Source organism: Mus musculus, chromosome 8 (assembly GCF_000001635.26).
Source record: "Mus musculus strain C57BL/6J chromosome 8, GRCm38.p6 C57BL/6J".
NCBI lineage: Eukaryota > Metazoa > Chordata > Mammalia > Rodentia > Muridae > Mus > Mus musculus.
In genome coordinates this window covers 95,863,017-95,888,401 of record NC_000074.6, presented here as the reverse complement: position 1 = coordinate 95,888,401, position 25,385 = coordinate 95,863,017, and the positions used below count along the sequence as shown (strand labels likewise).

At 46.0% G+C, this 25,385-nt stretch overlaps 1 protein-coding gene across 1 annotated transcript; it reads left to right on the top strand.

Annotated features, from left to right (window-relative positions):
• Got2 (glutamatic-oxaloacetic transaminase 2, mitochondrial) lies at window positions 1-24,269 on the top strand. The gene is made up of 10 exons (NM_010325.3): window positions 1-185; window positions 10,533-10,689; window positions 12,528-12,656; window positions 13,939-13,998; window positions 16,065-16,226; window positions 16,407-16,511; window positions 17,477-17,627; window positions 18,765-18,930; window positions 21,431-21,581; window positions 23,151-24,269. Exons 1-10 carry the CDS (start codon window positions 97-99, stop codon window positions 23,271-23,273), a joined length of 1,293 nt encoding a protein of 430 aa, NP_034455.1. The 5' UTR covers window positions 1-96; the 3' UTR covers window positions 23,274-24,269.
• Window positions 24,270-25,385: the final 1,116 nt, after the last annotated feature.

Below are 25,385 nucleotides of genomic sequence, written 5' to 3'. Positions count from 1 at the left end.
ACTGTCCTCACCTTTTAGGAGCCCGCGCCTCGGTTCCAGCGGACGCTTCCCCAGATCTCGGCTCTACCACCATCCACTGCCGTCTTACCGCCCACCATGGCCCTCCTGCACTCCAGCCGCATCCTCTCCGGGATGGCTGCTGCCTTTCACCCAGGCCTAGCTGCTGCAGCCTCTGCCAGAGCCAGGTGAGCCGAGGGATACAGAGATGCAGCGGCACCGCGGGCCTGCCCCTGCCCAGCCGAACTGTGGACCCTGTGAAACCTGCACCCCACCCCGCGATCGGACACACGTGCGCACCTCGTGTGTCCCCAAGGGTTGACTGTCCCGAGTCTTAGAGTCCAGTGTCTGCGCCCCGGGGTGACCCCAGGACCCCTCATCCCTCCCCTGTATCTCCGGACAGAGGGCCAGCGTAGCCCCCGAGGTGGGAATTGTGGTTCTCGACTGCACCCAGAATCCCATTCTAGCGGGTGATGGGGGGTCCCAGATGTGGACTCAGCACAGTGGGGTGCGGGGCAAGGGGTGAGCACGTGGGCGGTGGCGCTGGGCCATCCTCTAGCCGATTGGCTATGGTGCCGGAGCTGCCTGTCGCTGATTGGCTGTGGTGCAGGGGGGCGCGCATGTCCTTGACCAGCTGCCCTGCGGGACAACAGGTCCAGCTGTCGGGGTCCAGAGGGTTAAATCTGCCAGTGCTGTGTAGAAGCAGCGTGCGTGACGGGGGGAAATGTGACCACATGCAAGGAGGTTCTGGGGGCGTCCAGATCCGGTGTGCATCCATGACCTTGGCGTAGTGCATCCTTCAGTGTCACCACAGTAGTGCCTGATGATCCCCTATCCCCTGACAGACCAGCCTGGCCTTTGGATGGAAAAGGGTTGAAGTGTAATGTACTTTCTTTGTTTTAAACCCTTGGGAGATTCTGTTGACTGGAAGCCATCAATCTTTCCCTGCATTTCAGTCGGCTCTTTGCTCCTTAAAATATTTCGTAACCCAGTTTCTCCGAGCCAGGCACTGGACCAGTTGCTGGTGATGCAGCTGTGAGCAAGACAAGAGGACTGACTTCCTTTTTTAAAAAAAGACAAATGAGTCATCTTAAACTAAGGTGTACTGAAAGTGCCAGGCCTAAACGGGAACTAGTAACTCCTGATTCTTCCTTGGGCCTCAGAAGAGCAGATTTGAGACAGTCTCCTGGAGTACGGCAGACACCTCCCCGGGGCACATACTAACTGGGAGCGAAGCCTACGTAACTTTTTATGCTTGCCTTCTTCCCTTTGAATGTGTTCAAGCATCTTCAAGGTAGTAGAACAGTCTGTCCTTCCCAGAGCCCGTTTTTTTGGCTCCATGCCAATGGGTGCCCTTTTACGCCTACCCACCTGAAGGGGAGGAGAAACGGGGGAGAGTTATTTATGCTGCAATTTGGAGAACAAAAATGAGGTACTTGTATGGGTAGGAGGAAAATCAGTTTTCCCGTTATTTTAACCTTGAAATATCCCTGTTTGTAATGTATATCTATATACCCGAAATACCTGACCTTCACTTAAACTGCTTGGCCCGGTTTCCCCTTGGATGTGACTGCTTAGTGATTTCAGTCTGAGAGCCTGACTGCTGTTTCTTTTCTGTCATTTCCCAGTTAGAATTTAAGGTAAGGGATAGCAGAGACCTTGGCAACTTAGTTCTGAGTTGTATCTAAACGCTTGCTTGCTTCTGTGTCGGGGTTACGTAGCCCTGGCTAGTCTGAAACTTACTATGTACACCAGGCCTGCCTGGGACACAGCTGCAGTCATTTTACCTGTAGCTTTCTAATGTTACTACAGCTTCCTTCTCCCTTCCCCCAGGGATAGAACCCAGGGCCTCAGTGCATACCAGGCAAGCACTGTGCCAGAGATACAGGCCTGGCCCGTGAAATGCCTTTCACTTTGTATATTTTTATTTCAAGCCCTCATTTTATAAACAAATACAGCATTTTTTTTTTTCATTTTTAGATCAAAATCTACACATGGTCCTGGAAACCAAAAATTTAGGGGCATGAGACAGGGGAATTGCTTTGAGTTAAAGTCCATTCTCCTAAGCTACAAAAAAAAAAAAAAAAGTTCCAGGCCAGCCTGTGCTAGAGTGGGACTGTAAATAAGAAAACGTTTCAAAAGCTGCTTAAACCTCTGGGAATATGAGGCCTTTGTAATGCTTATCTGAATACTTTGTACCTAGCATCTTTTGGTTGAGTGGTCACCGTTGCTCAATGTTTGTGGCCCTGCAAGTCTCTGTCCAAAGGGCATTGTACGAATCATTTTGTAGGCCATGGGTTATCAGTTTACCCCCGGAGCACTCTGGTTTTCAACTAATGCTATGTCTTTACAAATAGCAGAGCTCTCCCAGGTCTATAATCTTCACAGTTTTAAGGCGTGGGATAATGAGGGACATAGAGAACCTGACATTTGATCAGTCATAGCTGATCAAAGGATTACTGTCCCTTTGCTTAGCATGCTTGACATGAATTTGGAAATTGTTTGGGGCATTTTGGGTTTTTTGTTTGTTTGTTTTACGAATTATGCAAGAATATTCATGGCTGAGGCTTCTAGAGAATTTATCTGCTACATATTTTATATATGTGTTGTTCACACAGTTAAACAGGAATGATAACTCCTGCCCTTTCGAGAGGCAGCTCTATCATTGTTTAAGGGCCTTTTTTTAAACATGAAAGTCGCCTTCTCTGGACGTTTGAATGCCCTTGACAGTCAAAGTATTCATTTCACTCCATGCTTAATGACAGTGATGTGGACAGGCAGGTGGCTGCATGGCTTCTGTCTGGGGATGAGAAACAACCAAAACCTATTTGAGTTGTTTCAAAGTATGTTTTTCTCCCTCACAGCTTACAATAACTGCTAACAGGAGGAAAGGGAAGACTTTTTTGTTGTTAGTTTGGTTGATTGGTTTGGTTTTGGTTTTGGTTTTGAAACCAGGGTTTCTCTGTGTAACCAAGCACTGGCTGTCCTGGAACTCGCTTTGTAGACCAGGCTGGCCTCACAGAGATCTGCCTATCTCTGCCTCCTGTGTAACTGGGATTAAAGGTGTGCTCTAACACTACATGGCTAAGGAATAATTTTTCATTCCTTGCCTCGAGCTAAGAATGGGAAAAGGTCACGTCACCTGAGAATGTAAAATAATAATAATTTTAAAGCCAGAAAGAGATGCATTTGGCCATAAGTTCCTATGGCCACATGCTGTTTGAAGGCTCCACATATTGGTCTTGCAGGGCTCTATCGCAGGGGCTGAATGGTGACAAGTGAAACTGTAGTAAATGACTTCAAGACTAATGCCAGTGCCCATCAGAAACACTGTGCCTGGCGCCTCTGACTGTGTTTTTATTAATGCCGACCCTCTGAGATAGATACCGTTACTGTTAAGCCACATCTAACAGATGAGGATTCCTGAGATTGGAGTCCCTTTCTCTTGCCTCTACTCACCCAGTTCATAAGTGGGTAAGCTACTTGAATCCCAGCAGTTTGGCCAGGACAAGCTATTAAAAGACACCACTGAAAAGAAGTAAAACCCTGGGAAATCCCAAGCCGGGGGTGGGGGGGATCTGCTCTTAAAAAGCAGAATTAGCAGCTCACCAAGCACAGGTTCCTTTGAGAGCCCCACCAGGTTGGGCGGAGCCTGCCACTAGTATCACTCGTGAGTGAGGCTGCCTAGGAGTACTAACTGGCTGCACTTTTCACGGGACATGGCTGGCTAGGAAATCCTAGTGAATAATTCACTGCGCCCTGCTGGAGCGTTTGGCAGAAGCTAGACAGATGAAAGAACTTGGACATTTCTCCTAAGTCACCCGGAGCCTGATTTCCGTACCTCCGGGTTTCTACTGCAGCAGCGTGCAGCGTGCAGCTCCCACCCCCCCACCCCCACCCCCGCCTTCATTCCTAAGCCTGTGTTACAGGCAGTTTTCCTCCTACCCCTCTCCTCCTTAGCATTCAGCTCATAGGGCCCCTCCTCCCGGAAGCCCCCACTCCCCACACACACAACTTTCCTTCAAGGACTTGGGTTTTCTTTCTGGGGGCTTCGCCAAAAACATTCTCAGTTCCCTATCCCAAAGTCATCACTGTGACTCACAGCCAGGCTGCACTGTCAATGTCTCCCTTCTGGTCACCCCACATCTAATCTCTTAGGAATATTGGTTAATATTCTACTCTTTACAGTCCTAACTCCTAGAACATTAGCACATGGCCAGTTTATGAGCACCACCATAGGACACCTTAAACCTACAGCTGTTCTTTTTCTTTAACTTTTTGTTGATTCTTGGTGAATTTCATATCATGCACCCCAGTCCCACTCATCTCCCTGTCCGTTCATGTCTACCCCTCTGCCCCTGCAACCTTCTCCCCTCACCCCCCCAAAAAAAAAAAAATATATATATATATATATATATGCTGTAGTGTATCAGTGTGTGTCCCAAAGTGTACCTTATTGCCCATGCATCTTTATTTGCGAATGTTCATTGCAATGAGTCGCTGGTCTGGTTCAAGGTCTCTGGCTTCTGCTACACTATCAATCCTGGATCCTTACTGGAGCTCCTTTTGTATATCCCAATGTTGCCCTGTATCTTAGAGATGCATCTGCAGGAACAGGCCTTTCACATACTCCAGCAGTGAACAGGCCAACTCAAAGCCCTGGATCTGGGCCTGGGTGGTAGCTGAGTTGCTCGGCCCCACCAGCTCTCCTATGCGGGCACCTCAAGGGTGAGCTTTCCAGCACTAGCCCCCAGTTAGCTCACCCACTTCCACAGCCTGCCAGGGGCAGGGGGCATAACAGTAGCAAAATTACAGTTATGAAGTAGCAATGAAATAATTTTATTGGGGAGGGGGGTTACCACAACATGAAGAACTGTATTTAAGAGTCTCAGCATTAGGAAGTTTGAGAACCACTGCCTTAAAGACTTTCTTTATAGAGCCAGGCATGATGGCCCACACCTTTAATCCTAACACTCGGAGCCAACTGGATCTTCATATGAGTTTGAGGCCAGCCTGTAGACACCCCACACATACATACATACATACATACATACATACATACAACTTTGTTTATATAAAATGAAACTATAAAAGGCTTCTTGCTTATCTCTCCTAAGAAAAACTGTAAAATGAACTTTTCCTCAGAGGAGTAGTCTAACATGAAGTAACAGCCTTCAGTTACATTCTGCCAAGAGGGTGCATTTATCATAAGGAAAGCTAATATTTTTCAGGATATTCCAAACACGGTTTTAAATGAAAGCCTGAGGATTCTACTTAGTTATAGTTCATATCCAGTTTTAGGAATCGTAAAGAGCCAGCAGGGGAAGTTTGGTCATGTAATTGAAATAGGACCATGATTCCCTGGGGAACAACCATCCTTTACCTGTTTATCCAAAAATGACAATAAACCGTTAAAACTAAATGTGCAGCGTAGTTGTGAAGAATCTTCACATTGGGGGCTAGGGAAATGGCTCCGCAGTTAAGAGTACTTGTTGCTCTTGCAAAGAACCCAGGTTTGGTTCCCAGCAGCAACATGAAGTCTTACACGCATCCATAACTGGTTCCACAGGATCTGACACTTTCTTCTGACCTCTACTAGCACCAGGCATGCACACTGTGCACATATACACATGCAGGCAAAACACTCATACACAAACATAAGTCTGAAAATAATTCTTAGCCAGAGAATCTGGGTTTAATCAGGACCATAATGGAGTCAGCCTTAAGTTTAGGGAAACCATCTAGGAAAGCACACTCTCTACTGTCTGAGCTGATTGGAAAAGGTAAAAAAGGGTGTTTTATGTGGTAGCAAGTAAAGTTATCACTACCAGGCAACCTAGGCCATCCAGATTGAACAAACTCTAAACACGTTGACGCATCAGTTATCAACCAGGCACCACTGCTCGCCACGTTCTCTCCGATACTTGCTTCCCACCCTGGGCCTGGCAGGATGGTTCCTGCCCAAGTGAGTGTTAGGAAGGCTGCTGTGACGACAGCATCAAAACCGTGGCCTGAGAACATACAGTCGACACTGGCAAGTGCACTCATCACTGGAAACCTGAACATTTGCATGAAGGAGACAGGAACTCCAATATGCAAGTAGATGCTAAGTTCCCCAAAGCTGTCTGCCAGGGCATAAAGAGGGTCCCCGTACAAAGCTCTGTGCTTGTTCTGAAGATGCAATGAGGGCTTCCCCCTCTGGTTGCCTAGGTCCCCATTACCACTCTCAAAAGCCTGAAGATAGTCACTGGAGAGGAAACCTTGAAACCACAAAGGAAAGGAAGGAAGGAGAGAAAGAGAGAGAGATGGAAACAGGATTCGCCATCTGAATTTGTCCTCACATGCCCTTTCATATATCTGATACTATCATATGCTGAGGCTTCAAGCAGGCACCACCACACCTGGCGGGTCAAAACTATTTTCATAGCAATACAAGGTGTTATTTATGGTAATGCACATGGTTTTCCATGATTCCTGTTTTCAGATGGTTAATAGCTAACAAATTTCTCAAGTTTAGTCCCCAACACAGTAAATATTAATAGCTAAGCCCCACGCAAGTGGAAGCTTTGGGAGGAGCTGCAACTAGGAGCTCCGACTAACATACACCACCCACTGCGAGCTCAGGAACTGTGCTAACTGCCAGACACTGTAATCCCAGCAGTCAGGGGATCTGTGGGCAAGTGGCTTAGTAGTTCCAGGCCACCTTGAGCTACATAGTGAGAGGGAATAGAGAGAGCATTTAGCCCACAGTACCAAGTGGGCTTCTCCAGCCAGAGGCTGAAGCCAATCTGCACCTATGACCCCAGGTGCCCAGGCCTCACTACAGACATTTGTATAGTTGAATCTCAGGTAAGGAGAAAAATAACAGAAGTTCTTTAGATTCCTCAAAGTTTTAAGAGTAAAAGGGAATCCTGAACCAACAACTAAAGGGTTCAGAACAAACGGCCTTTTCCCTCCTTGAAAAAAAAAAAAAAAAAAAACAGTTGTATTTCTCCTAGTGGAGTGTTTTCAACCACTTGTTAAATTCCTTTTAACTTCTGTTTCCAGTGAAAATGGGGGGTGGGGGGAGGCGGTGCTGTGAATCCCCACACGGACAAACAAGAAAGCACTTGACATAGTTTAGTACATGTGTCCTTTATCCCCTATTAAAGTGGTGCCAGAGCGCATGCCCATAAAATGACTCCATAGAGAATGTCAAAAGACTTTAAAATATACTTAGAATTCATTGTCTGTCAGAAATTATCTGTAGTTACAGAACCAGTTCATTAGTTAACACACTGTTTGAACATGGAAAGGTTATTAGAAATTGTCTTCAATAACACGAAATAGAATTGTTCCCAGAAGAAACACTTTACCCCAATATGATTATGAGAAAAACCTCCAAAGGGAGGCCGGTGGCATGTATTTGGCTAGAATGTACCAAAAGCATCAATGTCACCAAAACCAAGGAAATGGAAACTGCCACAGCCAAGAGAAGCCTAAGGAGATAGGTGGTTTCCTAGAGAGTTAAGTGAACAGAAACAGACTTAAACTAAACTAGGGAAATATGCAAGGTATCTCTAGGGCTCTGTAACTGGAACAAATGCACCTTAGTAACTCCTAGTGCTAGCAAGGGGGTGAGAAATATGACCTGTTCAATTCCTCTAAGCCTAAACATATTTTTTAAAAAATTCAAACTGGGTTATGACTTATACCCCAGTAGTAGAACCCTTCACTAGCAATTAAAAATAAAATATATTAATGAGGGCTGGATGGAAGAAGGTTCAGCAGTTAAGAGCACTGACTACTCTTCCAGAGGTCCCGAGTTCAATTCCCAGCAACCACATGGTGGCTCACAACCATCTGCAATGGGATCCAATGCCCTCTTCTGGTGTCTGAAGACAGCTACAAATATACCCATATACATAAAATAAATTCTTTTTAAAATATATATTAATGCCGGGGGTAGTGGCACACGCCTTTAATCCCAGCACTCGGGAGGCAGAGGCAGGCGGATTTCTGAGTTCGAGGACAGCCAGGGCTATACAGAGAAACCCTGTCTCGAAAAACCATAAATAAATAAATAGAAATAAAATATATATTAATAATAAATACTATGCCTTTCACCTGGGTTAAGTATTCATCTAATACATGTTTTTCCTAAAATTACACTGGTTAAGAATGAAACAAGCCGCAAAACGTATTTTAAGGTAGTGCATTCAAAGTAGTAGAAATGTGGTTTCACATTTGCCAGGAAGCCTATGAATTGATGCTTTAAGTACTGAGAACTAGGATTTTGCAATCTAGTCTGCCAGTACCGTCCAGAGGTGGAAAACATGTCAGGCAGGCACTTAGTCTTTCCATATTATTGACACATAGTAAGGGTAGGCTTTGTTTTGTAGTTTAAGCTGCAGAAATCCTAGTGTAAGCTCCAGTACACAGAAGCACCTGACCTAGATTTCAAGCCAGAGGCTGGACATATGACTCAACTGGTAGCCACGCTTGTCCAGCATGCACAAAGGCCTGGGTTCGATCCCCAGCAACTACACAAGCTAGGCATACCGGTGTACTTGTTCATTTGTTTTCTGGGCTATATATGAATGTTTTCATTTTAATCCCAGGTGTGGCACGTGGGACTGCCTCAGATTGTCCACAGCAACCATGATTTGCTTTCTTCTCTGGCAGGGCATGATTTGGCCAGCTGCAGATACTTTGTGCAATTGTGTGATGTTTGGAATTCTGGAGACTTTTCAGAGGGCATATAAATCGTAGGCCCAGGGTCTGGAGAAATGGCTCGGCGGTTAAGAGTACCAGCTGCTCTTCCAGAAGTCCTAAGTTCAAATCCCAGCAACCACATGGTAGTTCACAACCATCTATAATGGGATCCTATGCCCTCTTCTGGTGTGTCTGAAGACAGCTACAGTATACTCATATATAGAGAGTAAAATCTTTAAAAATAAATAGCCTGGCAGTGCTGGTATGTGCCTTTAATCCCAGCACTTGGGAGGCAGTGGCAGGCAGATTTCTGAGTTTAAGGACAGCCTGCTCATAGAGTGAGTTCCAGGACAGCCAGGACTATACAGAGAAACCCTGTCTTGAAAAATAAACAAATAAATAAATACTAGACCCCCCAAGAGGTGGGTTGTTGGTTGCTGTTGGTCAAGGTTTGTTAAGTAGTATAAAAGTGTAAAAAGAAAAAAAAGGTGTAAGAAACAAATTTGATATCCTGACAACAAAGAGCAAACTTGCCCCTAAGGAACTTGACACCCCTAGTCAGCAGGAAGTAGTCTAACCCCCTTTCCAACCCTTGACTTTATTCAGGGATCTCTTTCCTTTCCTAGCTATCATTCTTCTCAGGTGTTAGGGGGTGGAAGGGTGGAAGGAAAACGGGTAGGGAAAGGTGGAATAAAGAAACCCCTACACAAAGTAACAATCACCGGCTACAAGGCATGAATTCTCTAGGTGAAACTTCAGATAGGCTGGACAGCTGTGGATTGCCACAAGATACACAGTATCAGTCTTGCGAGCTTGGAACTATTTTGCCTTTGCTGGTCATTGTTGTGGTTTGTAAATGTTAAGGCTGAATAGGACTGGCGATTGCTCCTCCCCCTTGGCAGCTTGCCAGAGCCTTTTAGGCTAAGATGAGAAAGCAGGCGGCTTCCAGATCACTTTCTCCCAGGCTTTTGTCTGGCAGGTGCTATTTTCAGCAATGGGGAGCTTACTTTCAGTTTCTCGGAGGACAAGGGCACTAGCCATCTTAGTTTGGGAGTCTCTTAGACTCGCCTGACCAACAAGCCAAAGGAAGGTTTCCCGTGCCTGGCACTCTTGTTAGGTAGCCTAATGTGCTTGAGGAGCATTGTCATACAAATGGCATCTCCTTGGCAAGTGTCTATGTAAACCGAATGAAAACTGTTTCCCTATGGCTTTTCAAGCCTTTTAGACAACTCCCCACCCCCACCCCCACCTTATTGGCTTCCTCTCCCTTTCTGCTTCCCAGTTAAAACGGCTCCCTTGTTTTCCCATTCCCCCCTTTATTGCACCTGTTTCCAGTCCCCCTCTCTAGCAGTGGGTCTCCATGGTCCCTTTTATCTTCCTGATTTCTGTGGTGGCTCCAGGTTTTACACGTGCATCTAAAGACTCTGAGCTAGGGAGAGAACATGCAGGCAGCGTCTGTTTCTGGGTCCGAGTTACCCCACTCATAACACTTACTGGTGATGTCCGCTTACCTGAAACTTTAATTTTCACTTTTCTTTACAGCTGGATAACGTGCCCCGATGTATATGAGCCACGCCTTCATTATTCATTAATAAGCTGAAGGGAAAAAAATGTTTTAAAGCTGTGGTTGTACCCTATCCTACCCAAAATAACTTGGTGCTATCTTTCTGCATCTTTTCATGTTTGTGCTGATCTCCAGTCTTCTGAAGGCTTTTGTGCTATTGGATAGCTGGTGCCTGTTCTGTGATACACACATGCCAACATGGATCTTTGGCAGAGCAGAGACATACCTGGCTGTAGGAATCGAGCTCATGGCTGGGGTAACCTATTTCTCATTTCAGCTCCTGGTGGACCCATGTTGAAATGGGACCTCCAGATCCCATCCTGGGCGTTACCGAAGCCTTCAAGAGAGATACCAACAGCAAGAAGATGAACCTGGGAGTTGGTGCCTACCGGGATGATAACGGAAAACCTTACGTGCTCCCCAGTGTCCGGAAGGTGAGCTTGGCACTCGTCTCCTGCCAGCTAGGATGTGGAACCTGAGCCAAAAGGAGTGCTGGACCAGGACTCCGAGACCCCGCCCCCCTAGGTCCTGGCTCTGGCTTTGTGAATCACCTGGCTTTTCTAGACCATGATTTTCCTTCCCTGAGAAAGCAGATTAAAACCACAAGGCCTGTAAGATTATAAGTCAGGTGTGGTGCCTAATCCTGAGGGGGCACAAGGGGATGACAATTTTAACATCCTCTCTTAAGGAGAGAAATAGCCAGCTGCGGGTGCAGCTACTCTTAGTTCCATTTCTCTGGTGATTGCTGTGGTGAAATCCTCACCCAGAGAGGCTTGTGCTATCCACCCTTCATGAACTACAGCTTCTTTCATTCTCCAGTTTTAGTTACATTCAGAAGTTATTCGAGGCTGGAGATACTAGATGTGATAGAGTGTTTTCTGGCATGCAAACACATCACATCACAAGAATTCTAAAAATGTATTCGGTGATTGATAAGCTATTGTTGTAGGCTAGACCACAACCAAGCACTGCTATCTGTTATCTCAACAGTTCACCACAGCCCTTTGAGTCAGGAAGGGGGACCATCTCTCCCACTGTCACAGTGTAAGTTCCCCAACAACGACTGGCATATACCCTGACCTGCATTCCTTTTATACATTTAGTTGGATTTTGTCATCTCACACACCTAACAGGTTGCTCATAAATTTCATTATTTTGTATTGCAAGAGAGCCCTATTATGTTACATGATAACCAAGAAAGACCTTTCCTTTCCATATAAAACCCTTTAGCCAGGATGATGGCACACACCCCAGTAATTGTCCTGGACACGGTGGTACTTACTTTAATCCCAGCCCTCAGGGGGCAAACACAGGTAGATTTCTGGTAGTTCAAGGTCAGCCTATTCTATATAGAAAGTTCTAGGACAGCCTACTTCGACATAGAGAAACCCTGTCTCAAAACAATCTTAAAAATCTCAGGACTTGGGCTGGTGAGATGGCTCAGTGGGTAAGAGCACCCAACTGCTCTTCTGAAGGTCTGAAGTTCAAATCCCAGCAACCACATGGTGGCTCACAACCATCCGTAATAAAATCTGATGCCCTCTTCTGGAGTGTCTGAAGACAGCTACAGTGTACACACATATAATAAATAAATCAATCTTTAAAAAAAAAAAAAATCTCAGGACTTGGGAGGTTGAAACAAGTTATTGGCAGGCTCAAGCCAGACTAGATGTCTTAGGTACTTTTCAGGTGCTGTGACAAAAACAGTGACATCAAGCAAGTCATAGTGTTTGAGTTATGGTTTCAGAGGGTAAGTCCCTGACAGCAGAGTGACTCCGTGGTGAAGAATACCTGAGAGCTCACAACTCAATCTGCAAGTGAGAGGCAGAGAAACACACTTCCTCCAACAAGGCCACGCCTCCTAACCCTTCCCAAACAGTTCCACCAGCTGGGATGGAGTAGTCGAACATATGAGCCTGTGGACATTCTCATCCAAACCACTTTACTAATAATCCACATATAAGGAAACCTCAAAATAAATACAATTTTATTTCACAAAAATGATATTAAAATATAAACTAGTAAAAGTTATTTCTGTTCTATGATACAAAATGTCAACTATTCCACTTATCCTTAAACAGTAACTTCATATGGAATATTAGGCTTGCCAAGTGGCCAGTCCCGGCTGAGCAGGAAGACCATGAAGGCCCAGGAGTTCATAGGCAGCCCAAATAGCAACGTGGCCTCTGACATTTACTTCAGAAACCGTTTATTGTCATTTCAGTAGGACGAGGGCAGAAGAAAAAACTAAGACTTATGTTTTCTTGTCTAGGCAGAGGCCCAGATTGCTGCAAAAAATTTGGACAAAGAATACCTGCCCATTGGGGGACTGGCTGAATTCTGTAAGGCTTCTGCAGAACTGGCCCTGGGCGAGAACAATGAAGTGTTGAAAAGCGGCCGGGTAAGCCAGCGGGTCGGGCTTGAGCTTGATACGAGAAATGTTAACTCAGTTAATATGTGTGTAATGGTGACCACGCTTACTGATAGGAAGTTTAACGATATCGATTATCTTGAAGATTTGACAGAATTTGACCGATAACCTTGGCCCTGCTTGGTGGTGGTGTTGATGACTTTCGTGTTTTTTATACCGCATTTTGTTACAAATGCCTCCCTGGGCCTATAATTAGTCCCCACAATCATGTGTTAAGCTTCCAGCTTAGACGGGAGAAGCAGCCATGAGTATGGGGGCAGGGCTGGTATGGCTGTCCTCTGCTGCCCTGTCCCAGGGCATGGACAGAGAGGCCGTGATCCTAAAATAAAGACACTGACTGTGGGTTACTTTCTTTTTGTAAGAAAAAGGGAAGATGTGGCTTAATGGACATACTTTCAAATTTATTTTTCTGCCTAAGATTTAAAAGCATGAAGTATTAATATCTCACTAGTGGAATACTAGCCTCGAATGTGTAAAAGCCCTAGGTTCAGTCCTCAGCACTACAAAGAATAATATACTTGTTGACTACTGTTTATTTCTAAACTAGCATTTGAATATAATGACTATTTTAATGTCTTTATATTTGTGTGTGTGTATGTGTGTGTGCAGAAACCACTCCTTTATTCTATTAAGAAAGAGTTTTTATAGAGTTTTTATATCCTAAAATTTTCCATATAACACAGATGGTTATATGGAATTCACCATCCAGAATTCACTTGTAGGGCCAGCAAAATGGCTTAGCAGATAAAGTGCTTGCTGCACAGGCCTGATGATTTGGGTTCAGTCTCCAGATCCCACAATGAAGGCTGAAGGAAAAACAAACAAGCTCCAAGGCATTGTCTTCTGTCTTCCCCACACACATATGCATGCATGCCATGCCATGCGTATACCCCATGCCCATATACACGGGGCATATACAGTACAAGTAACAGGTGCTGGGAAGATGGCTCTGTGGCTTATAGTACTTGTTGCTCTTCTAGAGAGCCCGGGTTTGATTCCCAGCACCCACATGGCAGCTCACAACCAACTGTAACTCCAGATCTGAAGTTCCAAAGGACCTGATGCCTCTGGACTTTCTAGGGCAACAGGCATGAGCATGGTGTACATACAAACATGCAGACAAGATATTCATAAAGTAAATAAATATCCCTATACAACTATCAAATAACGATCCCTATACAAATAAATAGCTAAAAGAATGAAGTTCTGAAGTGTAAAGGGTAGAGAGACTGACTCTGTGTATCCCCTGCAGTTCGTCACTGTGCAGACCATTTCCGGGACTGGAGCCTTAAGGGTCGGGGCCAGTTTTCTGGTGAGTGGAACTCTTTCAAGAATGAACTTTTGGGGGTGGCAGGGGGTTGGGGGGTGCAGAGAGATGACTCAGCAGTTAAGAGCACTGACTGTTCTTCCAGAGGTCCTGAGTTCAATTCCCAGCAACCACATGGTGGTGCCGAACCACCTTTGATGGTAATCCAATCAATGCCCTCTTCTGATGTGTCTGAAGAGAGTGACAGTGTACTCATATACATAAAATAATTTTAAAAACTGAACTTTCAGCAGGAGGTTAATAGCACTTCCTAGCCTGTGTGTGGCTGCTCACCCAGCACCAGGCTTCCTCTTCCCACAGAACTGGCAAGTTTCCCGTCGTCTGGTGAAAGAAAGCACTATGGGGAAATTATAAGGAATAAAGTATATTGAGCATATAACGGGGTTTTAGTTTTTGTTTGTTTGGTTTTTGGTTTTTAAGTTTGGTTTTGGAGTTTTTGTTTGGTTGTTTCAGAACGAGGTCTTACTATGTATCTCTGACTGTCCTGGAACTCTGTAGAGTTCAGAGACCCTCCTGCCTCTGCCTCCCAAGTGCTGGGATTAAAGGTGTGGGCCACTATTCCCAGCAGCACAGCATGCATGCAGTATTAGTAGAGAGCATGTGTTTTAATAAACTTACCCAATTCATGTCTTAGTCAGGTTTTCTGTTGCTGCATCAAAAACACCATGATCAAAAACTAAGTGGAGAGTAAAGGATTTGGCTTACACTCTCCATATCACTGTTCATCGTTGAAGGAAGTCAGTACAGGAACTCAGACATGGCAGGCTCCTGGAGGCAGGAGCTGATGCAGAGGCCATGGAGGGGTCCTGCTTACTGGCTTGTTTCCCTGGCTTGCTCAACCTGCGTTCTTATAGAACCCAGGACCACCAGCTCAGGGATGACATTACCCTTAATGGGCTGGGCTCTCCCACATCAATCACTAATTAAGAAAATACCTTTCAGCTGGATCTTACGAAGGCATGTTCTCAGTTAAGATTCACCTACGCTTTAGACAAGGGTAGAAAGTAGCCACATTCTTCATCAAAATACCACCAAGACAGTCTCTAGGCCACATACTGAAATTCTCCACTGAAATCTCTTAGACCAGGTCTGCATAGTTTAAGTCAGTCTCAGTAACAAAGTCTTCCATATTCCTACTTGGACAGCCATTAAGCCCCAATAAAAGCATTCTACTGCTTTCCAAATCCAAAGCCCCAAAAACCACATTCTTCCAAACAAAAGCATGGTCAGGCCTATCACATAAATACCCCAGTCCCTGGTACCGACTTCTGTCTTACTGTTTTATTGCTGTGAACAGACACCATGACCAAGGCTACTCTTATAAAAACAACATTTAGTTGGGGCTGGCTTACAGGTTCAGAGATTCACTCCATTATCAAAGTGGGAGCATGACAGTGTCCAGGCAGGCATGGTGCAGGCCGAACTGAGAGTTCTACATCTTCATCTGAAGGCTGCCAGCAGAATACTGGCTTCCAGGCAGCTAGGAGGAGCATCTTAGAGCCCACACCCACAGTGACTTACCTATTCCAACAAGGCCACACCTACTCTAACAGGGCCACACCTTCTAATAGTGCCAGTCCCTGGGTGAGTATATACAAACCATCACAACCCACAAGATCTCACATTAAAATATAATAAATAAAGAGCACATACCTTTCATCCCAGCACTTTGGAGGCAGAAGCCAGCGGATCTCTGAGTTCAAGGCCAGCCTGGTCTACAGAGTGAGTTCCAGGACAGCCAGGGCTACACAGAGAAACCCTGTCTTGAAAAAACAAACAAACAAAACCATAATAAGTAAAACAATATAAATAATTTTAAGTGTGTGTAAGTTGACATAAGACTAGCCAGCAAATTCCCGTGTAAGGGACTTTCAGGTGGTGGGGCCTGCACAGGTGTTTTACCTCAGCCAGAATAATTCACAGAGCCTGGCCTCCAACCCAGGCCATCTTGCTACAGCCAGTAGGAACAAACAAAACACTTCCTCTCAGGAAAGCATTAGCATTTTGTTCTCTTTCTTCATTTTCTCATTCCCTTTTATCCCGTCTTTTAGCAAAGGTTTTTTAAGTTCAGCCGAGATGTCTTTCTGCCCAAACCATCCTGGGGAAATCACACGCCCATCTTCAGGGATGCCGGCATGCAGCTCCAAGGTTATCGCTACTATGACCCCAAGACTTGCGGTTTTGACTTCTCTGGAGCCCTAGAAGACATATCAGTAAGTGTGGCTTTCCAGGCCCGACTTCTGGTGTCTCCCAGCCACTTTCATTGTCTGACTTAGAGGAGGCCAACTGACTCCTAGGTTCTCCTTCTCACTTCTCGGCTAACAGTGACCTGTAGTGTGTCGGCTGTTTCCTTTGAAGCTGCACAGCCAAAAATCTCGATTGTTTCTCCTTAGAAAATCCCAGAGCAGAGTGTCCTCCTCCTGCATGCCTGCGCTCACAACCCCACCGGCGTGGACCCGCGTCCCGAGCAGTGGAAGGAGATAGCGTCCGTGGTGAAGGTGAGGAGGATGAAGCGTCAGGAGCTGGTTGCTTAACCCCGAGCCTGCCCCCAACCCACACGTGGATTCGCTCCAGGGAGGGGGAGGGGTTCCTTAATCGATGGTTATGTGAATAATCCTTCAGCCCAGATATAGTGAAGTCTGATGAAACTGTCAAAAATTTGTCTCTGGCACAGCAGCTGTTGTGGCCCAGGGGCCTGCCGGTGGCTCCTCCATTTGTTCCGATCAGTGGCTATTTGCTCGTCCTTTGAGGCACATTTCCGTGTCCCCTCTTTTGCTTGCTCAGCATTGCCTTTTCTTTTTTTTTTGGGGGGGGGGGCGGTGTTCAAGACAGGGTTTCTCTGTGTAGCCCTGGCTGTCCTGGAGCTCACTTTGTAGACCAGGCTGGCCTCGAACTCAGAAATCCGCCTGCCTCTGCCTCCCAAGTGCTGGGATTAAAGGCATGCGCCCAGCTAGCATTGCCTTTTCTTTGAGAGGAGCTGCCTGTGACGAAAGACACTAATCAGAATTCCCAGAGAGAAATATTCCCATCATCCTCTGCCCCCCATTCTTACTGCTTCTATCAAATCTCAGCTTCAGACGACAGAGTAAGGCCCAGAAGCAGCCAGCAGAGAGCGCTTCATAAGGTCATCTTGTGAGCCCTGGGTGTAGGACAGTGCCCCATCAGAAAGATTGATGCTAGTCCTGCCCAAAAGTAAGATCCCAGACCTTAGGGATGCCTCCTGCACCAAAGATTAAGGGTCTCTTTTTGAAGAACCATGGCCATAAAAGTCTTAAAAAAGAAAAAACTTTAAAGTATGTTGATCAATTAACTGGAATTCAGACATCTCCCCTACTGCCCTGTGTGAAGAAGCGGTTGGCTGTGTTGGGGGTGAAGTAGGCAATCATGGTGCTCACAGCACATACGGTAGTCGGGCATCAGCAGTTGGCCTGCCTCAAACACTGGTCTTCTCATTCCTTCCCAGAAAAAGAATCTCTTCGCATTCTTTGACATGGCCTACCAAGGCTTTGCCAGCGGTGATGGTGATAAGGATGCCTGGGCCGTGCGGCACTTCATCGAGCAGGGCATCAATGTCTGCCTCTGCCAATCGTATGCCAAGAACATGGGCCTGTACGGTAAGCCAGAGGGCCCAATGTAAGGTGTGTTCTCAAAGGAGAGCTTGGGGAGAATGCCACAAAGCAGAGACTCTACAGGGACAATTTACCTGAATTTGCATGTTGCTAATATGCAGTATTCCTAAGATGGGGGGGAAAGTACTGTAGATTTTCTCAGACATATCTTCAATGTCTTTAAATTCCTATAATTAAGAAAGAAAAAAAAAAAAGAAATGAAGGGGCTGGAGAGATGGCTCAGCAGTTAAGAGCACTGACTGCTCTTCTAAAGGTCCTGAGTTCAAATCCCAGCAACCACATGGTGGCTCACAACCATCTGTAATGAGATCTGAAGACTTCTTCTGGTGTGTCTGAAGACAGCTACAGTGTACTTACATAAACAATAAATAATTTTTAAAAGTTGGTTATTTCTGCATGCAAAATAATTGATACGAGAGCTAAGGAGATAAATACGACATTAAAAAGACATCCTGGGCCAGCAATAAGGCTCAATAGGTAAAGTGCTTGCCACTAAGTCTGATGACCAAATTGAACCCACATGGCTGAAGGAGAGACTGACTCCCACAAATTGTCCTCTGACCTTCACATACACACAGTGGTGCACCACAGCAGCCCAGGGGTGGGGGGTGGGGTGAAATAGTAAATTTAAAAAAAAATGGTAATGCCAAGCACAGTGGCACACACCTTTAATCCTAGCCCTCTGGAGGTAGAGGCAGGGAGGCAGGTGAATACCAGTGAGCTTAATACGAGCCTGGTCTACAGGGTGAGTTCTAGGATAGCCAGGGCTACACAGAGAAACCCTCTTTTGCGGGGGGGGGGGGGGGGTATTTTTAAAAGACCCTGAACGCTTTCAGTTGTGACTCAATTCAAAATTCACCCTTCTGACTGGTCAAACATTGTTTATTTCTAATAAGGAACTATTACGCCAGGTGTGGTAGCTCATTCCTGTAATCCAGGCTCTCTGAAGGCTGAGACAGGAGAATCACTTGTCTCCATGCCAGCCTAGGCTACAGAGTGTTGATACTCTTGTCTCAAAACAAGCTACTGTTGTGGTTCTTCTGACAGAAGCAGATACCACGTAGCAAATGTCCTCACTATTTGTTTCAGCCTGCTAGAAGACAGTATCCTCTGTCTTTTCAGGTGAGCGTGTGGGAGCCTTCACGGTGGTCTGCAAAGATGCAGAAGAAGCCAAAAGGGTGGAGTCACAGCTGAAGATCTTGATCCGTCCCCTGTATTCCAACCCACCTCTCAATGGGGCCCGGATCGCAGCAACCATCCTGACTTCTCCAGACTTGCGGAAGCAATGGTAACGATTACTAGCTGTTCCGTGCTACAGCTCCATGAATGGAAAAGGCAGATGGAAGAGAAGGAAGTGTGCATTTTGTTGGCACAGATAAGTCTAGTATTTCCCCATAAATTCAGAAACGGCAGGCTCTTTCATTCTGGCATCTCACATTTAGTAAATAAAACCTACCTTCCTTGAATTCAAGTTCAGTTGAAATACCTAGCACAGGAAACGTCCTCCAAAAGATATTTTTGTATTGTGATGCTGGAGGTGAGACCCAGGGTCTCTTTCTCCCCCCCCCCCCCCCCCCCCCCGAGACAGGGTTTCTCTGTATAGCCCTGGCTGTCCTGGAACTCACTCTGTAGACCAGGCTGGCCTCAAACTCAGAAATTTGCCTGCCTCTGCCTCCCAAGTGCTGGGATCAAAGCCGTGCACCACCTCGCCTGGCTGAGACCCAGGGTCTCATACATGAAGACAAGCATGTGTTGTGCTGGATCCCCAGCCTGTGTACTTTGTCCCACTAGTGAGCACTGAATCAGTGTTTCTGCATACTTACGGTTTTATTATCGATACTCAATCATATTAATCTGTTTTTTAATAGTGTTTTTTAGCCTTTATTTATTTTGGACTAGAGAGATGGTTCAGCAGTTAGGAACACTTTCTGCTCTTGCAGAGGACCTAGGTTCCATTCCCAGCACCCATGTAGTGGTTCAAAACCATTTATAACTCCAGTCCCAGGGAAGAACAACCTTGGCTACAAAGTAAATTTGAGACTATCCTGGACTAGCTGACTCAAAAACAACACAAAGTAGCATTTAGGGAGTTAGAGAAGAAATCCTGATTTTGTGAGAAGTCAGAACTTGATTCTCTGGAGGGTGGCAGGGTTTTGCTAAGGGAGCAATGCACGTGAGACACACGGGTCTCATGCTTAGACCCGCTAGGACCCAGGTCTTCAGAGTGAAGAAAGTTGGGTGGCTCTTGTCACCGAACGTTAAAATTCTGATCTCACTCAGAGGCCAGGAGCAACCCTGCCCTGGCCAGGATTAATGTTGCTGAGGTGAAGCCAGCTGCTGCCCACTACTTCTTTATGCTTGTTTGGTTGGTTGTTTTCCTTCTTTTGCGATAACATTTTACACTGTGACTCAGGCTGTTCTCAAACACAGAAATCCACCTGCCTCTGCTTCCTAAACATCACACAATCTCAAACTACCTACAGCTGGCAAACCACGCCTCTGCTAGAGCGCAAGGCAAATAAGTCATAATCAGCTGCTGCAGTCAGTCCAGAGCAGCCCCACAGCCCCGTGGGTTAAAATGAAAACATAACTAATGTTTCTGTGTTCTTTAAAGAAACCAGGATTCCAGAATTCTCACTACACTGGGACTACAGGTGTTTACCGCCATTCCCAGCTCACTGGCTCAAATAAAAACATTATTTAGTCTCTAGTTGGCAGCTGTCACCTCTGATGTAGCCGTGCATGATGCTGTTGATGAAATAGAGAGATTGTTGATGAAAGCGAGCATACAACCCTGGAGAGATAAACTTTCAGTGTCGTCAGAGTGGTCCAGTTGGTAAGAAAAAAATCCAACAAGCCGGGCAGTGGTGGCGCACACCTTTAATCCCAGCACTTGGGAGGCAGAGGCAGGTGGATTTCTGAGTTCGAGGCCAGCCTGGACTACAGAGTGAGTACCAGGATAGCCAGGGCTACACAGAGAAACCCTGTCTTGGAAAAAAACAAAAAAAGAAAAAAAGCCAACAAAAGAAATCTCCTGCAGGGCCAAGGGAATGGATTGTAGCTGGCAGTTCTGAGAACAGGGGAGACTGTTGAGAACTGAGCAAGTTGAGCTGTCCTCTCCTGTCCCCTCTCTTCTCTGTGACAGCCCTGCAGGCCTGCAGTGCTCTTTGCTGCCTTGTGCCGCCATGGCTCTAACAAGTTTGGCCTTTGACCTCTACTGTAACCATTTTAGGGCTATGACCACAGCTCAGTCCTCAGCACCTGCTATGTGGCCTAGACCATTGTCTCCATCGTGAAGGCAGGAATGTCAGTTCCACCAAGGTTAAAATCATGTCATGATTTACTGTTTGACCAACAAATTAGTGTTCCTATTTTCAAATGATATTTAAACTTCCCTCCATACTCAAGAACGCTTAACAATAACAGTTAAACTATCTGGGGCTGGAGAGGTGGCTTAGCTGTTGAGAGCATTGGCTGCTCTGCCAGAGGACCTGGGTTCAATTCCCAGCATCTCCATGGTTGCTCACAACCATCTATAAACTTTGGTTCCAGGAAATCCAACGTTCTCCTCAGGCCTCCAAGAGCACCGAGCACAGACTGACTTACGCCAATCAAAGCATTTATAATAAAAACCAAAAAGCTTAAAAAATAAAAATGTCTCCACCAGACACTGTGTAAGGAGCAAGGATTAAGGCATTCAGGAGAAAGCTCAAGCGAAAGAGTGTGCGGCCTCTCACTTCCGTGTTGGGGCGTAGCCAGAGCACGGCATCCCTCTGCTTTCCTCACAGGTTGCAAGAGGTGAAAGGCATGGCTGACCGCATCATCAGCATGAGGACCCAGCTGGTCTCCAACCTGAAGAAAGAGGGCTCTTCCCACAACTGGCAGCACATCACCGACCAGATCGGCATGTTCTGTTTCACCGGCCTAAAGCCAGAGCAGGTGAGTGGGCTCTGGTTCCCCACAGCCAACCCCCGCCCTTTGCAAGCCAGAATTTGTCCGAGGTCACCTGCTAATTCAAGTGTCCTTAATTTAGAGCCCTTTTAGGTAAAGGGGGCACGAGATATTTCCTGGGTGGTGTTGGTTGGGTTTTGGTGGTGGGGCTGTGTTGTGAGGTGAGGTTTTATTAATGTTGCCTCAGGCTCCAGCACCCACATCTCATCCTGGACCTGGGACTGCCTGCTTTGTTTTCCAGCGAGCTCTCACGCTCTCTGTTTCTCTCTCTCCAAGGTTTTCCTATATAGCATGCTGAGATTGGGTGTGTGCCCCTGCCCCCAACACACACACACACACACACACACACACACACACACACAGCCTGTCCTTGTTTTCTCTTTTATCACTTGCTTTTCTGTCTGTGTCCCGGTGATGCTGCAGTCTTCTGAAGTGTGCATACCGTGGGGTAGGGGTTGGTTTCAGGTTTTGGGTGGGTGGGTGGGTTTTTGTTTGGTTTTTGATTTTGTTTTGTTTTTCAGTTTGGTGATGATAGTAATGGCTTGAGGCAGAAAAGGACTTCTGTGGGGTTTCTTTGTTTTGTTGTTGTTTTGAGATTTTATGTTGGTTTTGTTTTGAGGTTTTTTTGGGTTTTTTTGTGGTGCCGGGTTTTACACATGGTCTATAATAGCTTGTTTTTCTCGTACTTATGATGACTCCTGGTATATCAAAGGAAGAGGGGAAAGAGCGGTTATATAACTGAATTCTGAGGCTGCTTAATTTTGAGGGTATTTTTTTTCTCCCTACCTTTTTATGCCTTAGAAATCATAATCCTACTTTAATGTTTTTATGTGCTTGGTTGGGTTGGGTTGGGTTTGGTTTGGTTTGGTTTTTGAAACAGAGTCTCATTATGTAAACCAAGCTGGCCTCTAACTCACAGAGAGAGATCTACCTGCCTCAGCCTCTCAAGTACAGGGATTAAAGGCATGTGCCATTATGCCTGGCTCCTACTTTTTTAACTTTTTTTTTTTTTTTGATCTGTGTACTATGGCACGTGTGTAGGTCAGAGGATAACTTTCAAGAGTTGGTTTTCTTTCTTTTATTTTAAGATTTATTTATTTTATGTATATGTGAATGCACTGTAACTGTCTTCAGACACACCAGAAGAGGGCATCAGATCTCATTACAGATGGTTGTGAGCCACCATGTGGTTGCTGGGATTTGAACTCAGGACCTCTGCAAGAGCAGTCAGTGCTCTTAACCTCTGAGCCATCTCTCCAGCCCCCAGGAGTCGGTTTTCTCCTTCTACCATCTAAGTTTTGATAATAAACTTGGGTCATCGGGCGTGATAACAAGCACCTTGACTTGCTGAGCCATCTCACACACCCCAGTTCCTACTTTAAAACTTTAAAATAGCTTTTTATTCTCTTACTCTTAAAAAAATAAAAATCCACACACTAAATTCTATCTTAAAGTGAAAAAATAAAAAATTTAAGAAGTTGGCTATTGGGTGCCCTGTCAAAGCTGGAATATAATATCCTCACCAGAAGTGGTTGTCTAGCTCTTTTCTTTCTGCAGGTAGAGCGGCTGACCAAGGAGTTCTCGGTCTACATGACAAAGGATGGCCGAATCTCCGTGGCAGGGGTCACCTCTGGCAATGTGGGCTACCTTGCCCATGCCATTCACCAGGTCACCAAGTAATTCCCAGGTGCAAAGGAACAGAGACCACTTTCCCGACAGCCTTTGCGCTCGTGAGCGTCACGTGCAGGGTGAGGGAGGGTGGGTGGTGGTGAATAGATCCGGTTTCCAACCACGGTGCATAACTCAGCGACTGAACTCGCTCCTCGGAAGAGAGGTAGGGCAGAGGCTTCCTCGGCTGGTATCTGGAACTTCGTCGGCTCTAAACCAAACTCCCTCATCCTTTTGTCTCCAGCTTTTCTGAAAGTTTACACACGCAAGAAAAATCACAGCACCAAACACCTGTCAGCCATGGCACTGGAATAGGTCAGACGCTTTACCTAAAGCCTCAGGTGGTATCAGGGGCTCCCCCGTGGACCCCAGTAGAGCCTCCCCTAATAGAGGCTATAAGAGAAAAATAACTAGTTCTGTCATTAACAGTTGTCCTCAAGTTCGTCCTCTTGGTGTGGAGCAAACTGTGTCAGCAGACCACATTACAGAAATTATGCTTTACAAAAACCAACAGGTCTGTTGCCACTTCAACAGGGACAGTAGAAGATGTAGTGTCGTGTCCGCCTGCCCCTTGTCATTGCTGTTCTAGAGCCTAGAGTCTCATCCCGTTCTACTGCAAACATCCGCCTCAGCCTATGGGGGGAGTTACATAAGAATGGAGAGCATAGGTTTTCTGCTCCTGCATAGCCTCCTCTCTCATCAAAGAGCCGTGGAGAGAGAGAGACCCTGCCCTTGATTTCAGAGTCCTCTTCAGTCATTGATTGATTGGCTCCTACTGGGATGGGGCCTCTGCCCAGCTGGACCTCTTCATCCATCCTGGCTGCACAGCCTGTCTCTTCACATGAGTCAGACGTGCAGGGTAGGATCAGAAGGAGATACTCTGGGGTTTGTGTGCTGCCAGCCCGGCTCAGACTCCGCCCTTGGGAAAGATAACCACCATCTGCTCTAATCATGTAGACGTACTGCCGCCTGGTTTCTCTGTTACAATAAAATTACTATAGACCCAGCCACTGTCTGCTTTTCTACTTACTGAGAGGAAGGGGTAAGAGTGGATATATATATTCCAGAAGTCTGAAGTCACGGCCAGCTGACTGTAAACCAAATTGTATCAACTACCGGAAGTGCATCTTGCTCTTCATCCTGCCTTTCAGCTGGTTCTGGGCCATAAGTGTAATTCCTCAGACATCAGGAGACTGGAGTTATCTCCCAAAGGAGCCTATGGAAGGATAGAGGGGTAGACGTGACTCCAGCTGTCTAGCGGAATTGAATTCATAGCTAAATAAAAGGTGACAGGAACCAGATCTAGGACAATCATGGGCTACCAGCCCCCATCCTCGGTGTGGAAGATTAGTAAGGGAGAGGCTGGCACTGTGACATCAATATGCTAGGCTGGAGCCATCCGTTTTAGTAAAATCCTAATTTGGGAGAGGTGAGCTATGATTCGGGACTTTATTCCAAGACCTGAGGATGTTACCTTTGCCCACCCACTCCCATCTTTTACGTTGTTATTGCTCTGAGATTGCCAGTACATTGCTTGGTGACCTCCAGGTAGGGGTGTGTGTGTGTGTTATATGGCACCCTTGTGAAGGTCTGAGGACAATCTTGAATGTCAGTCCTGAAAGGCCTTCCACACCTTTGAAACACGGTGTCTCTCTGGCCTGGAATTTAACCATCTAAGCTACCCTGGCCCACAAGTTTGCCAGGATGCTCCCATCTTGGAGGACTACAATTACAGGAGCACTCTGCTACACCCAGCTTTTCACATCAGTTCTGGGGATCTGAACTCAGGCTTTCCTGCTTGCAAGATGGTTCTGTTTTCTGTTCACCTGCTACTGCTTAGTCCTGAGGGAAGGTAAAGGGTGGGGCATCACAAAACAAAACAGAAAAAAAGGTAACAAAGTTCATAAGGGAATACTAAAGATGACAAGTAGCCCAAGAAATCCTAAAGGGGGGAAGAAAAACCTACCAGCTGCATCACAGAACCCTATCTCAAACTATGCTACAAAGCCATAGTAACAAAGACAGCACCATATTAACACAAAGGCAGGCTAATGGAACAAAACAGAGGACTCTGATAAATCCACACAGCTATAGACATCTAGTGTTCTGGGCTGAAGGGGTGAT

Bases quoted from the DNA above. Each gene is read 5' to 3' on its own strand.
- Got2 (NM_010325.3), top strand. From the start codon at position 97: ATGGCCCTCCTGCACTCCAGCCGCATCCTCTCCGGGATGGCTGCTGCC. The intron at 12,657-13,938 runs GTAAGCCAGCGG...TATCCCCTGCAG, and splicing joins AAGTGTTGAAAAGCGGCCGG to TTCGTCACTGTGCAGACCAT. The intron at 16,512-17,476 runs GTGAGGAGGATG...ATTCCTTCCCAG, and splicing joins AGATAGCGTCCGTGGTGAAG to AAAAAGAATCTCTTCGCATT.